This window comes from Mercenaria mercenaria, chromosome 6 (genome assembly GCF_021730395.1).
Source record: "Mercenaria mercenaria strain notata chromosome 6, MADL_Memer_1, whole genome shotgun sequence".
Classification (NCBI taxonomy): Eukaryota; Metazoa; Mollusca; class Bivalvia; order Venerida; family Veneridae; genus Mercenaria; species Mercenaria mercenaria.
This window is the reverse complement of record NC_069366.1, coordinates 8,227,371-8,244,231: the sequence shown is the minus strand read 5'-3', so window position 1 is coordinate 8,244,231 and position 16,861 is coordinate 8,227,371. Positions and strand designations below refer to the sequence as shown.

The window sequence follows — 16,861 nt, the reverse complement described above, 5'->3', positions numbered from 1 at the left end:
GATTTTTTTTCTGGTAGCCCAGCATTTTCTTATAGTTGCCCAGAAAATTAACCATGAATGTACTAACTTGCTCTATCCGTACCCGACTTACTGAGATGTGAGAATAAGATGGGTCTTTAACAATATTTTGTTAATAACAGAAATCTAAAAACACAAAGATAAACATTTCATTCTCTTTAATCATAATATAGAAGTACAAGTTGAAGTTAATACAACATCTTATTAAAGAAACATTTTTACACAAGTATCTCTTAGTTTACAACTTAAATGTCTTAAAATATTAAAATTGTAAATTTCTGTCAGTATTGAGATCAACTTGAGTACTTATATTTTCTATACCGGTAATCACAAATAATTTGTGTTAGATGTTCACAAAATGTATTTAAATTGCAAGTCACTGTCAATCTTCGCAGGTGGCAGTATCATTGATTGGTCACCCCTTCCCCACCCTAAGACCCCTGATACCACCCTGAAAAAAAATCTGACATTCTCAGGTGTTACTTAATATCCCCACCCTACAAGACCCCTGATACAATCCTGAAAAAAAAAATCAACTATCAAAACAGTAGTTTGATAGTTGAAAACAAATTCAGGGTTGTATCAGGGGTCTTGTAGGGTGGGGATATTAAGGAACACCTGAGAATGTCAGAATTTTTTTCAGGGTGGTATCAGGGGTCTTAGGGTGGGGAAGGGGTGACCAGTCTGATTGGTGCTTGGCAATCAATCATTGATTCAATGATACTGCCACCTGTGTCAATATTGAGATCAACTTGAGTACTTGTACATTCTATAAACATTCTATAATCTCTAAAAAAAAAAAAAAAAAAGTTAAATGTTCACATAATCATGAAATGGTATTAACCAAAGAAATCGGCATTATACAAAAAAACTCGTGTAGTAAATTGACAGTTTTTATGTTTTACGTGTTTTTCGCACATGCTGACAGATATGTTACTAATGACTCATTTTACGCTGGTTCCCAGCCTTTGAACTGTCGAAGCAGTGAAAGCGTGGTACCTATCATAATCAGTTGTCGGTAATGTACGAGAGGATCCGATTGAATTTAGAGATTTTGACTGGTACATCGGTCATAATTAACGATCGTTAAATCCGTCTACTTTGATTAGTTGAGCGGAGACCAGTCCACGATAGTTTGCATATTTGATATTCGTAGGCGGAGACTGCTTCTGCGGCCACCGTTGAAATTATCGATAAATGGGCGGGGTTAAACTAATAGCACGGTTTACGACCCGTTAATCAGTACACATGGAAAGTTGTTTATTGCAATCGAGTAAACGACCGGATGTTGATGATTTTGTTGGGAAGTTTTGTAAAATATACAATAACCGGGCTACTGATGCTTCAAATTTATGGTTGCGCGGCGGGCTTCCGCCGGTATTTTTTTGGTAGCCCGACGAAAATTTCTGGTAGCCCGCGGGCTCCGGGCAATTGATTTGTCGGACACTGTATATGGAACGATCTACCAGCAGCTGTTGCTGAGGCCCCCTCTTTGGCATGAGCTAGATCTCCCACCTGACCTTCTAAGGGGACACCCTTCCCCGTTACGAATTAAGCGTTCGCATGACGGACTTGAGCTATGTCGGCAGGACCTTGTGTCCTGGTACCGCCACGGAAGCCGAATTGGTCTTGTCCTGATGGACATGAAAGTAACTGGGTACAATTCTTCGCAGTTCTAACTTTCGTCTATCTGCAACCAATCTTGACCGGGACTTAAACTTCTAGCTTTAACTATTTGCAGTTTTCTTTCACTTTCTCTTTTCTTGCGCACCGTCAAAGAAATGTCAAGTCTGACAGTTTGGCGTTACGATGTACAGTCAACTCGCCAATAGAGAATCACTGCCAATAACGGGTCACTTGGAAATAAAATGTGGATCTCTCTTAAACATATAAGAGTATACAATGTTTAAGTATCCAGTTATATAAACTTATCATTTAGCAATTATTAAACAAAAGAAAATGGATCTAATCTAATGAGTTTGAGTTCCATGAGTAGATAACTCTTGCAACCATGTTTCCTGACTTGGATTTTAGCACTCTTGAATTCTTCAAAGTAGAATATTTTTTAGCATACCTCACAATTTCTTAGATAAAACCACACAAATTTGGTACCATTTTGAAGAGTGGAACACACACTTTCATAGGAATAATATGATTATGAATTTTAGATTGACTTCAATCAAAAAAAGTGCCATCAAACAGAGGCGGCCATTCAGCCAATAGAGAATCACCCATTTCAGGGATAATCAAAAGGTTGTTTATTTTGCTTAAAAATACAAATCAAAGGTTGATTTGATGTTGTACTGGTTTGAACTGGCAAATGTAGATAAATGAATAAGGTTCTGTGAATCAATATTTTGATTTTAGTTTTAGATATAGGTGGTGCTAATTATGCATAGAAATACAACTGTGAAAACTAGTGCTATATTCTTTGACTTAATATCTCCTGTTTGAAATGTAAACATACTGTCTCTCATTATATTCTGTCTTGAAATGTTTATTTCTAATACCATAGTCATGTTTTGTCAGAAAAAGACTATTTTAAATGGATAGAAAATATGATAAACTAGGTGACCCCCTATTGGCAAAAGTGACCCCCTATTGGTAAATCAGACAGGTATAAATATTTCATCCTAACTTCAGACATGAAAGAATAATTCAAATAAATCAAACATTTAAATGAATGCAAGCAATAGTTTTAAGTGTTAGTAGGTTTAGATATCATGGAAGTCTAAACATTTTTCACTATATGCTAAAAGTTTAGATAGTGACCCGCTATTGGCGAGTTATCTGTAGTCGATGTTGAATGTCTTTAACTAAACAAAACCTTAATTACGACGTCACCATTGCTTTTTTGAATTTTTGCAATATACAGTTTGAATTCTGAGGCATTATAAACAGTTGTCATCCAAAATTTATAAAACTGAGTAAAACTGACATTTGGTTCTCATGGGCGCCGCCATCTTGAATAAATGCCGGCAGTCGAAACAAACTCCGATTACATTTTAGTTACAGTTTAACAGCATTAATCTTTTAGCTTGTTCCTTAAGTTTAGTATAAGTGGTTTTTGGAATCGCATTTCTAATCATTTAGACCATCAATATCAGTAATAAACGTTGAACAATATCGCATTACCTTCGAAGGCTGTCATTTTGCTGACAAAACTGTAGTGTAGACCGCAAATTCGAATAGTCAAGAAATGAGCAAATTATGACTTTTAGCAGAAAAGACATAAAGTTTCTTCAGTTAACATATTTACGCTGTTATATAAACATATTTTTTTTAAGATTCAAAACGAATGGCATCAAACTATATGAAAGATTTTAATCCGAATTTAATTTTTGAGTAGCTTTTTATAAAAATGGTGTAAGGTGAAGGCCGCAAAGCGAGGACGAATTGTTAGTTGCGTAATTTGTAATTTGACAGACAGAAAAACGAGAGACCAGTGTTGTCATTAGAATACAGATACGAAAATGAGTGGAGCTGCGACAGCCTCGTTGTTTAGGGTAATTCAGAATTTTAGAAAATTCAGTCATACTTAAGGATTCGTCTTGAAATTTGAACATCATCAAACCATAGTCTAGAAAGAGAGTTGTTTTACATGTTTTACACAGCTTATAATATATAAATATTTTTCTAAAAACCAATTCAGAGCTCCAGATAAGATGCGTATTTGCGTAAATACGATTTGAAATTTACAAATAACGCATTTAAATTAAACCTACGCGTACTGATACGCATTGAAAAAACGGGATACGTATTTTACTCGATTTAAGTGCGTAATCCAATTTTATCGTAAATCAAGCACATCCTTTTTGTAATCGAGTACAACAAAAGCAAATGCAAACGATATCGTAAGATAATGCCATTTTCTTCTTCAAGTATATTAGTGTGTGACAAGAGATGACTCAAACAAATCCTATTGCTAAGCACGTGATCTATGTTATATAATAGGTAACTGTTGAAAAAGCCGAAGCACATACATGTTGGTGTTTCTGAAAAAAACATTGACAGTCAAAGTATCACTGGCTGTTGATATTGTCACGTAATAAACTCTGGTGACAAAGGAATAGTAAACAACACTTTGAAAATCAACAGTTTTTATTTAATGTTCAACCCAGGTTCTTAAGGAAAAGTGAGACGCACTGACAATGATAGCTAACCCATAACTAATAGTCTATTCAGTTCGGTTCCCCATGCCGTCCTAACGGTTCTCCTTTCTCTCTCGTTAATCAGAGTTATATAGGAAATATACCCAAGAGCATTGTTGGTAATTAGCTATCATGTCCGAGCGTTATTACAAATATGGTGATACAACATTCTGCAGACTGCTGAATCTGCATGAAACTGCAATGTATAATGGGAATATGCCAGCGTCCAGTTGGCTACCTGTATGCCTGGTACAGAGACGAACTGTACTTTGTTAACCTTAGGATAGCAATATACAATTATACATGTATAATATTTCGGAGAAGCAATATTTTAGAATACTGAACTGTTTCTATATTACTTTATAACTATGTCCTGAATGGCCATTACATTACAATTTCCTTTCTTTCTTCTCTTGAAAATAAAATAATAATTTAAGTATGAATATGTCATAATAATAAAGTAAAGCTTAACTGGCCATTACATTACAATTTCCTTTCTTTCTTCTCTTTAAAATAAAATAATAATTTAAGTATGAACATGTCATAATAATAAAGTAAAGCTTAACTGGCCATTACATTACAATTTCCTTTCTTTCTTCTCTTTAAAATAAAATAATAATTTAAGTATGAACATGTCATAATAATAAAGTAACAGGCCCACAATAATAAAATAATAGGCCATTACATTACAATTTCCTTTCTTTCTTCCGAAGAAAAAAAAAATCAAAAAAATCCTTTAACGATTGTAATTTAGACTGCGTACTTATGATGTATAAAAAATACTTATAGAGAATATGATCTGGTTTACCAAAAAAAAATCACTTATAAAACACTACTTATAAAATACTTCTTTTTTATATCCTAATTTCTTAATCTATTCTCTTATCTTGACTCCTTTCTTTCTTCTACATTTAACAGAGCAGAAAAAGATGGTATCAGCAATATTATGTTTGAAATATCACACCATGATCGTATAGGAATTGTGATTACGCATATTTGTAAGCATCATGAAGAAAATACATAGATAATAACACTTCTAAAGATAATATCCGGATGAACGGCTGTGAATTAATGCGAAATGCATACCTGGTAATTGCAGTTAATGAATGACAGAATACGTTATGATAACATGAGAAAATAATGTTTCTATTCATTCGGTATCTTTGATGTTGTTAGTTTTTTTTATACACAACATCTCCGGTATGGAGAAATCAAAGTCACTAGTTCACGAAAAAAAAATATATATGTAGGTGTTTGTCACAATTAAAACGCACTTTTTTAAGAAAGTAAATGTAAGTTCGTCTACACAACGACTGCATGTTTGTATGAAAAGTAAAACGCACTTCTAAAAAAAAATAAAGGTTAATTCCGTGATGATTCCAGGACTGTAAGGCAACGCATTTCTAAAAAGTAAATGTAATTTCGTTTACACAATGACTGCATGTTTGTATGAAAACTAAAACGCACTTGTAAAAAGTAAATGATAATTCCGTGATGATTCCAGGATTGTAAGGCAACGCACTTCTAAAAAAAATAACTGTAATTTCGTTTACACAACGACTGCATGTTTATATGGAAAAAAAAAACAAAAAGAAACATGTCACTATGCCTGGAGAATAAATATATATGACATCAAACGCACTTCTAAAAGTAAATGTTAATCCCGCGTTCATGCTGATCCTAGTATTGTACAATTGACTTGTTATAATTAAATGTAAATTTTGTTTACGTAACATCTCCCGTGTTGTAGGTAATGAATGTACGATAATGTCGATTCAATAAAAAAAACAGTGTAACATGTATAAGCCAATAAAACGGCATGTAGATTTATTTAATCCAATGCGTTTAAATCCAGACTTGGACTACCACGAGCTTGAGGTTCACGTGCGTAGCTCCAAGGATGAACAGTACAGTCATGTAGTTCCCTCACGCCCCCTTGGCGAGTTATCCAGGGGTGTAGTTCACATGTACTGGATGTATGCGTGTTACTGGCTTCAGCTGCCAGCTGTTTAAAAAAACTTTCTTCTGTGTTAGGGTTGTTCAATATTACGTGTTTATCGTCGAGGTTGGTTGTAGCATACAGACTGCGTAGGTCTACGCCCCTGTCTTCTCCATATCACATATTTGTACTCTTTGTATGAAGTGGTAAACACACTATGTATCATAACACAAAGAGTCAACTGCCTCCAGATAGAAGTCATAAAAGTTCTGCATGATTAATGTATGTAATTTATGTAATATGATTTCACAAAAGTTCTGTAGGATTTATGTATGAAAAGTTCTATATATGCACGCTTCTTCTACCGTTTTTGCTTTTAACTGTGCGATTTCCATGGTATCAAAGTATACATTTTGCTTGGGACTGTCTGATTTTCACAGTATCAAAGTATATGTACTGGCAGGATTTGTATCAATATCATCGGAGAAATAAAACGTTTGATGTCCATACTATTCAAGTTTGGATGCAATAAGTTAAAAAAAGTTCCAAGATGTCACTTTCATTAAAACAGTTTTTAAAAGAGGTTATTGTCACTGAGGAACAGATTTCTCATCACATTCGTTTTCGAACTTACGAAGTTATCATTCTGTAAAAACTGTATCACTGGAGCTAAAAATTTATAAAATGTCCAAAACATCGTATTTAGCAAGTTATTTCTTCTTCACTGTGTCTCACCAGAATATTACAATATATGTAATCTTATGTTGTGTCATTAGGGTAATTTATGACTGTCACAATATATATTTCTTGCGAGTTTACATGTTATATCTCCTTTGGCAACATTCTGACTACAGTTTATAATACACACTATCTCAGTTCTTAAAGTGTACTGCTTATGTTACCTAGCCTAAATCTTCATGTATTTTGCAAGCATATCTTACTTAAATTTTCAACTTTTCCAAAAAGAAATGATGGAAAGGATGTACCTAGCATAAATATGTGTACTGTATTATATCAAAATACAAGACTGGAGCCAATTAACATTTAGATAGGAAAACAATCTTACATCCGATACTTACAAATGATGGTTAACCAAAAGTAATTGAAAAATGACAAGCCTGGATGAGTTGACAAGGTGCCTATGGCGTAACTTGAGAAACAAAAACAGATCTATTTTGCTCAAATACAATATATACTAGTCTAAGAGTACACCTCTATGCCTTTATATACACAACGCTATCTGCGTCTATTTCTCAGATTGAGTGCCGACGTAAACACTGTCGGATGCGTCATTCGCGCACACCAAATACCTTGGTCACTATACATGGCCGATTTGCCATTCTTCTACACTGGAGTCCCCTATTCCAGAATTCATAAGTCATAAAAAAATAAAAAAAATATACTGATGGAGTAAACAGTTTACTCCACACCCCTGTATGGGTGTCCTCATATTTTCAGCAAAATAGACCGTCCTGCCTCAGGAAGCCTTCAGACTGGATACTAATGTAACCCTTTATCCACTGATGATCAAAATCAACAAGCTGTCATTTTTTCACATTAACCAACCAAGAGAATGCACAAAATGATATGCATAATTCCTAAACCCAATGCACCAAAAACACAACATTTCTATGCAGATAACCAGCTGTCCTAAAAATAGACTATAAACTTTGTTTTCCAGTTTGCAATTCAAATATTGTACCAAGTATCCTTATTTTCATTACAACAGACAACCGTATGTACATTTGACCTCTGACGAAATGAAACTTTGTTCACGAATGACCAAAAAAAAATAAATGAAATGTCATGCGGTAAAACCGGTACATATATTAGTAACAAATACATTTCTATGTAACGCATTTTGCACTGAATCCGATAAAAACATATCAAGTTTACCAATGCCCAAACCAAGATTTCTTCATAAATAAGAGATAACCCTAATCATTCTAAATCAGTGCTACAGACAGGAGATAACCCTAATAATTCCAATACTATAGCCATACAGAACATACAGTACACAATTCCATTTATTTCTGTTCTTTTAGTTTTACTATTTTCTAACTTTTTCATTTTTTAGCTCATCTGATTTTTTGAAAAAAAATGATGAGTTATTGTCATCACTTGAGCGGTTGTCGGCGTCGGCGTCTGCGTCGGCGTTGCCTGGTTAAGTTTTATGTTTAGGTCAGCTTTTCTCCTAAACTATCAAAGCTATTGCTTTGAAACTTGGAATACTTGTTCACCATCATAAGCTGACCCTGTATAGCAAGAAACATAACTCCATCTTGCTTTTTGCAAGATTTATGGCCCCTTTTGTACTTAGAAAATATCAGATTTCTTGGTTAAGTTTTATGTTTAGGTCAACTTTTCTCCTAAACTGTCAAAGCTTTTGCTTTGAAACTTGGAATACTTGTTCACCATCATAAGCAGACCCTGTACATCAAGAAACATAACTCCATCTTGCTTTTTTGCAAGAATTATTGCCCCTTTTGGACTTAGAAAATCAGTTTTCTTGGTTAAGTTTTATGTTTAGGTCAGCTTTTATCCTAAACTATCAAAGCTATTCCTTTAAAACTTGCAACACTTGTTCACCATCATAAGCTGACCCTGTACAGCAAGAAACATAACTCCATCCTGCTTTTTGCAAGATGTATGGCCCCTTTTGGACTTAGAAAATATCAGATTTCTTGGTTAAGTTTTATGTTTAGGTCAACTTTTTCTCTTAAACTATCAAAGCTCTTGCTTTAAAACTTGCAACTCTTGTTCACCATCAAAAGCTGACCCTGTACAGCAAGCAACATAACTCCATCCTGCTTTTTGCAATAATTATTGCCCCTTTTGGACTTAGAAAAATCATTTTCTTGGTTGAATATTATGTTTAAGTCAACTTTTCTCATAAACTATCAAAGCTATTGCTTTAAAACTTGCAACAGTTTTTCACCATCATAAGTGGACACTGTATATCAAGAAACATAACTCTATCCTGCTTTTTGCAAGAGTGATGGCCCTTTTTAGACTTAGAAAATCATGGGTAGGACAATATTTCTATTATACAAAAAAAATCAGATGAGCGTCAGCACCCGCAAGGCGGTGCTCTTGTTTTTTATTTCTTTTCTCTTTTTTTTTTTACTATCTAACTATTTTCTGGCCATAGATATAAAAAGACTGTTTGAAAATATATTTTTATGTTTTGCCGATGAAAAATATCCAAAAAGTAATTTTGTTCTTGTTAATCTGTACAAAATAGAAATAGGAAAACATTTCCAGCTTGCAAAATTGTCTGAGAAGATTGAGGAAAAGTAACTTACAGTTTCTGGCATGTTGTTTTCTTCATAGTCCGTGTGATCGAAGTGGCAGTATTCACAGATCGTTACAGCGACAATCCATTTTAAAAAGTTCATTTTGGTCCCACTTATCCTGGTCACGGCACCAAACAATTGTCACGTAATAAACTCCGGTGACAAGGAATAGTAAACAACACTTTGTAAGTCAACAGTTTTTATTTAATGTTCAACCCAGGTTCTTAACGGAAAAGTGGGACGCACTGACAATGATAGCTAACCCATAACTCATAGAGTCTATTCAGTTCTGTTCCCCGTGCTGTCCTCAACGGTTCCCGCTAATCAGAGTTATATAGGAAATATAGCCAAGAGCATTGTTGGTAATTAGCTATCATGTCCGAGCGTTATTACAAATATGGTGATACGACATTCTGCGGACTGCTGAATCTGCATGAATCTGCAATGTATAATGGAAACATGCCAGCGTCCAGTTGGCTACCTGTATGCCTGGTACAGAGAAGAACTGTACTTTGTTAACCTTAGGATAGCAATATACAATTATACATGTATAATATTTCGGAGAAGCAATATTTTAGAATACTGAACTGTTTCTATATTACTTTATAACTATGTCCTGAATGGCCATTACATTACAATTTCCTTTCTTTCTTCTCTCGAAAATAGAATAATAATTTAAGTATGAATATGTCATAATAATAAAGTAAAGCTTAACTGGCCATTACATTACAATTTCCTTTCTTTCTTCTCTTTAAAATAAAATAATAATTTAAGTATGAACATGTCATAATAATAAAGTAAAGCTTAACTGGCCATTACATTACAATTTCCTTTCTTTCTTCTCTTTAAAATAAAATAATAATTTAAGTATGAACATGTCATAATAATAAAGTAACAGGCCCACAATAATAAAATAATAGGCCATTACATTACAATATATCGCAGTGGTCAGTAACTGAAATTAAGATGTAGTGTAAGATGTAATGTATGCAGTAAAATAAATGTTAAAACTATTTGAATGAAGGCTCAAAAATATTCAGGAAAACAGCATTGGTCGACAAAGGCACTTCAGCGGAGCACATGAATATCAGAAAATTATACAAACAGTTATTATTATTACCCTTTTAAATGATTTCGAATTCTGAAAAACCATATAGAATTCTAAAATACCCTTTTGAAAAAACATCTAGGAGTAAAATACCATTTGAAAAAAAAAACTAGGGGGTAAAATACCATTAAACCTAAAATCTTATCTGGAGCTCTGCCGATTGTCAGTTTAGTGTTGGATGCTTGAATGCCCAAAAAAAAAGGACCACATTAAGGGGCCACACTTCTGGACAGTTCGATCAGTACCATTTTCAAAGAGATGTTATACGTATCTTTGTTTTGATTACCTACATGGAGTCCAACTTGAATCGGTCAGCTCAGCTAAATACCTAGGCGTGGATATTTCAAATGACCTATCATGGGACAATCACATAAATAGGTCAACCAAAAAAGCTAACCAAACCCTAGGGGTCTTAAGAAGAAACATTAAGGTCAAATCCCAACCCATTAAGACCATTGCTTACCAGACTCTAGTCTGACCCCAGCTTGAATATGCCTCCAAGGTATGGTCGCCCCACACCCAAACCCAGATAGACCAAATTGAAAGCGTCCAAAGGAGAGCCGCCCGTTGGGTCAAGACTGACTACGGCCGTACTTCCAGTGTAACGGATATGCTACACTCCCTAAACCTTCGTCGACTGGATTTAAGGCATATAGATTCTAGGTTATCACTCTTCTATAAGATTCATCATGATCTGGTTGCTATCCCAATCGTAGATTACCTTACCCCAATTACCCGATGTTTCCGCTATGGCCATTCCCTAAGTTATAGGTTAATTACTGCAACCACTGACTATTACAAGTTCTTATTTTCCGAGAACTGTGTACCATTGGAACCAACTACCCCCCAGTGTCGCCCACCTCCCTACCCTAGAGCAGTTCAGTGCCGCAGTTTGCAGCCTTGAACATGCCTCGCCCTAGTTATCCTGCTAACTCAAGTTTTAACCTTTTTATTTCACCAAAGTTATTTTTTTAGTTTCCTCCACTCTAAATTTTTAGCTCGACTATTCGAAGAATAAGTAGAGCTATCCTACTCACCACGGCGTCGGCATCGGTGTCACACCCTGGTTAAGTTTTTCGTACCAGTCCACATTTTGACAAAGTCTTTTGAGATAAAGCTTTGAAACTTTCAACACTTCAGCAGGGTCCGATCTTAACGCAGTCCCGCGATCCCGAGGACAACTTTTTTAGCGGAGGGCCTCCTGAACTTGGAAGCTGGCTGTCCCGTCTGGACAGTAAGTTTTCAGTTCAGTATAGCTAAAAAACTTACCAAAAATACCAAAATGACAGAAAAACCTTGCTTTGAAACGATTTTCGAAGTAGACATCTGTTCTAACCACAGTCCGGATGTTTACTCTCGAATACATACATGTACGTAGACTGGTTCTGCATCCTATAAAATATATAGTGTGAAATCACAGAAGAGACAGCGGGTACCAGTCTAACATGTACGGTACGGTCCGGGTACGGGGTTTTACCATGTAGCCTCACTTTCGGTTGTCCTGTATTTTCGCGATTATTTGTTTACCTGTCAAAAAGTCATGTGGAAATTTATCGATGGCGTTACGGAACCAGCCATTAAAAAGCCAGTGATTTTATCGATTGTTCACTGAAAAGGGAGGGATTCCTGAAATCAGGGAGGGACAGCTGAATTTGTAAGGAGGAATCCCGCCAGGATTGTTAGAAAAAAAGTAAGCATCTAACCCTGACTTCTTTACCATCACCATGTCCAGTTATAGGCAAGAGTACATAACTCTGTCAAGCATTTTGACTGAATTATGGCCCCTTTTGACTTAGAAATCTTGGTTAAGTTTTTCGTACCAGTTCATATTTTGGCAAAGTCTTTTGAGATAAAGCTTTGAAACTTTCAACACTTGTTTACCATCACCATGTCCAGTTGTAGGCAAGAGTACATAACTCCATCAAGCATTTTGGTTGAATTATTGCCCCTTTTTTACTTAGAAATCTTGGTTAAGATTTTCGTACCAGTCAACATTTTGACAAAGTCTTTTGAGATAAAGCTTTGAAACTTTCAACACTTGTTTACCATCACCATATCCAGTTGTAAGCAAGAGTACATAACTCCATCAAGCATTTTGGCTGAATTATGGCCCCTTTTGACTTAGAAATCTTGGTTAAGTTTTTCGTACCAGTTTATATTTTGTGTAAAGTGTTTGACATATGGCTTTGAAACTTTTATATCTTGTTCAGTATTATAGTCTCTATCAATAGGCAAGAGTACATAACTCTGTCATTTTTTTTTAGCTGAATTACGGCCCTTTTTGAACTTGGAAATTGGTTCTGTTTTCGTATATGTCCATGTTTTGTCAAGACTGTTTGACATATGGCTTTTAAACTTTAAACACTTGTTTATCATTATGATTTCCATCTGCAGGCAAGAGTACATAACTCTTGACAACTATTTTGGCTGAATTATGACCCTTTTTGGACTTTGAAATTTTTGTCAGAATATTTGAACTGTGGCTTTGAAACTGTTAACACTAGTGTATCAACATGATTTCCATCTGTAGGCAAGTGTACATAACTCTGTCAACTATTTTGACTGAATTATGACCCTTTTTGGACTTGGAAATTAGTTAAACTTTTCATACAAGTCTATGTTTTGCCTAACATATAACTTGATAACATATTTGCCATCATGGTCACACATTGCCACTTAGTGCAAGACAAATCGAAATCCACAAATACAGGAAAAAATTTTGTTTAATCCATTTTTTTCTTTTGTCTGAAAATCTATGGAAATATTTTGACCCCATTCTTCAATCAATTCTTCGAATAGTCGAGCGCGCTGTCATCCGACAGCTCTTGTTATCACTATATTCTTTCTCTTATGATTTTGATGCGCAAAACGTCTACGTCCTCGCAAGGGGTTCGACGGTTTCGGAAGATAGATAGATTATTGTACTTGGTGGATTTAAGGACTTGCCCACTTAAACTTACCAGGTGGAATCAGTCTCTAAATTATGCTCTTCGGGACAATAGCCAAATAATATGGTCTAGCAACACCAGCAACATGAGCAACGTCTTTCAGTGCTGCCCGCGCCAAGGGAAATCAGTCTTGCTGTGTTCCGGGTTCAGGCTATCACCCTGTAGGCCGTACCAGACTGTACGCGGGCACTACACTCCTCCCCGTCCTATTGAAAGGAGGTAGTCCCTACACCATGGAAGTAGATCATGGTGTCTTAGACCAAGGAACTATACCATGGTCTCTTGCTCATAAATATGAGATGTTCCTGGGTTTAACCAGTACTAGTATTGTGTCACTTCAGCCACAATACCACCGCTACCGGCGACCATGGATCTCCACATCCATAGTGCACCGGGATCAGCCCCTATGGCCTAAACAGACTCAGTTCTTCTAAAGATAATCAATGCTATCATAAGAACTGTCCCTACTCCAAGAATGGTCAGCAGCCCAACATTTACCATAAAACAATCTTCAGTCAAACAGGCGGCTGACCCTTACCTCACACAGTTGCCTCTATCTGAGCTTTGCCTAACAGAGGGAGGCTTCAGAGGTAACCTTACTGCTAGTCCAAGCAGAGCTCAAGTCTCCTCTGTGACAGGGGCTTGCAGTGCCTGCCCTATCCTAGTAAAACTATGTGAGGCCATATTTTCCTCGTCTGGGGTCTCTTAGACGAGGCTAGGTTTCACCGGACTAATCTGTTTCAGAGTCTGATGCCCCAAAGAGGGAAGGCTATGACTGAGATCAATAGCTTCCTCCTTCAGACTTTTCAGGATACCAAGATGAATGCCATCTTGACCTAAGTCACATTAACATAAAACACAATCTAACAGAAGAAATTGTTCCTTGTTTCCCCGATTTGACTCAGCCGCTTGACTGGCACGAAACAGATCGGACCATGCCAGATCTGTCCTACCTCGTTACCAATCCAAAACAAACAGCAATCTCTAATCTTGTTTCCACTCATCACTCAGCTCCATTACCGAGAACTACCAACTATACAGTCCAGTTTTATCCCTCGGAGCTCCTTGATATGGTACCGAGATCAAACTCTGAAGGCTAGATCCCAGACCCTTTGTAGAGTCAGAGGTACCTGTCGCACCCGTAGGCACGGCAAGTGGTTTTAGTTTGTCCTCCGAGGGATAGGACCTTAGACCATGAACTTGGCTGCCCTATAGTAGGCACTGAACCTGACTGTCCAGACGTGACTGTATTACCGAGGCTCTAAACAGCCTCAGTCTCAACCTTCCTTGTGGTCACCATGTCCATGCTTACAACAGCATCTTTAAACATATCTACCACAAAGGAGCTTACTCCCTCAGAGTATACCAGCAACGAAAATTACTTCATCTGGTAGGTTACTTTTCTCAGAAGGGTCATATAAATTAAATACCGGTATTGCAGCCAATAGGTTCGGTTCATTTGTCCTATTGATAACTGTTGTATGGGCCAAAATATTGAATAATTAAAAAACAAAAAAGTACATTTTTGTAACCATCATTTTAGTGTATTTATGCAAGCTGAACTTATTGTTGGTTAGTCCAACTAATTGTACGCGAATCACAATGTGATAATTCTTGCACAGGTCAATATCTCTCTGCCACATACAACCCACTTTCCTTCTATGTGTACAGGGTTCCCACCAGACTTTTGGTGTGGGGGTTTTTATACCTCCTAGGTCATCAAACTGGGGGTGGAACTTAAAAAGTTGGGGTTTTGATATTTCGAACTTTATTTCTACTATAGACTATATTATAAAATTTAAGGGCTTGGTGCTAACTTGGTTTATTTCATAATTTATCCGTAACAGTATTGCACAAAGCTCTAGCATAAATGTTGACTTGTTTTATTAAAATGCAATAAAACTAATATCAGAAATATTTTATTAGAGCTTCTTTTATTTTGTTAACGTGCTATGCAATTACCGTTATTTGTTGCAGACTGATTTATTTAATAATCACGAGGGCAGGTGATGTCAACAACAGCCAAGCCGAAAGGTGTTGTGTCTGAATCCTTAATATCAAAGACTCTCTAAACAATTATGAATACGTTCTCTTACTTTCCTCTGTTGAATTGAAAATATTTGAGCCGCGCCATGAGAAAACCAACATAGTGCACTTGCGACCAGCATGGATCCAGACCAGCCTGCGCATCTGCAGGCCGGTCTGGATCCATGCTAGATGTGCAGGCTGGTCTGGATCCATGCTGGTCGCAAATGCACTATGTTGGTTTTCTCAAAGCGTGGCTCATTTTATCATCAGTGCATGTCTTTTGATGTAGAATTCCTTGTTTTTAGCTCACCTGTCACAAAGTGACAAGGTGAGCTTTTGTGATCGCGCGGTGTCCGTCGTCCGTCCGTCCGTAAACTTTTGCTTGTGACCACTCTAGAGGTCACATTTTTCATGGGATCTTTATGAAAGTTGGTCAGAATGTTCATCTTGATGATATCTAGGTCAAGTTCGAAACTGGGTCACGTGCCGTCAAAAACTAGGTCAGTAGGTCTAAAAATAGAAAAACCTTGTGACCTCTCTAGAGGCCATAATTTTCAATGGATTTTCATGAAAATTGGTCAAAATGTTCATCTTGATGATATCTAGGTCAAGTTCGAAACTGGGTCACGTGCGGTCAAAAACTAGGTCAGTAGGTCTAAAAATAGAAAAACCTTGTGACCTCTCTAGAGGCCATATATTTCACAAGATCTTCATGAAAGTTGGTCAGAACGTTCACCTTGATGATATCTAGGTCAAGTTCGAAACTGGATCACGTGCCTTCAAAAACTAGGTCAGTAGGTCAAATAATAGAAAAACCTTGTGACCTCTTTAAAGGCCATATTTTCATGGTGAGCTGTATGTAGTTGTCGGTCTCTGAGTTTAGGTCCGTCGTACGGTCCGTCCTCAACGTATAGTCTTAATGACCTTGTGACCTTCTAGAGGTCCATTTTTCATGGATCTTTATGAAATTGGTCAGAAGTTCATCTTGATGATATCTAGGTCAAGTTGAAACTGGGTCACGTGCCGATCAAAAACTAGGTCAGTAGGTCTAAATAATAGAAAAACCTTGTGACCTCTCTAAGGCCATATTTTCAATGGATTCTGTTGAAAATTGGTCAAATGTTCATCTTGATGTATCTAGGTCAAGTTCGAAACTGGGTCACGTGCGGTAAAAACTAGGTCAGTAGGTCTAAAAATAGAAAAACCTTGTGACCTCTCTAGAGGCCATATATTTCAAAGATCTTCATGAAAGTTGTCAGAACGTTCACCTTGATGATATCTAGGTCAAGTTCGAAATGGGTCACGTGCCTTCAAAAACTAGGTCAGTAGGTCAAATAATAGAAAACCTTGTGACCTACTTTAAGGCCATATTT

General features: G+C 36.5%; 2 protein-coding genes across 3 annotated transcripts in view; one reads left to right on the top strand and one right to left on the bottom strand.

The window, feature by feature from the left end:
* Window positions 1-3,240, bottom strand: part of LOC123549716 (ATP-dependent RNA helicase DDX1-like) — a 193,714-nt gene extending 190,474 nt beyond the window's left edge. The window contains exon 1 of the mRNA XM_045338033.2: window positions 3,154-3,240. Within this exon, the coding sequence (XP_045193968.2) occupies window positions 3,154-3,169 (16 nt within the window). The 5' untranslated portion in view covers window positions 3,170-3,240. The remainder of the gene's footprint in view (window positions 1-3,153) is intronic.
* Window positions 3,241-3,364: 124 nt separating this feature from the next.
* The window catches only part of LOC123549717 (dihydroorotate dehydrogenase (quinone), mitochondrial-like), a 28,282-nt gene continuing 14,785 nt past the window's right edge, over window positions 3,365-16,861 (top strand). For both annotated transcript variants that reach the window (XM_045338035.2, XM_045338034.2), the window contains exon 1: window positions 3,365-3,524. In XM_045338035.2, the coding sequence (XP_045193970.1) occupies window positions 3,492-3,524 (33 nt within the window). In that variant the 5' untranslated portion in view covers window positions 3,365-3,491. The remainder of the gene's footprint in view (window positions 3,525-16,861) is intronic.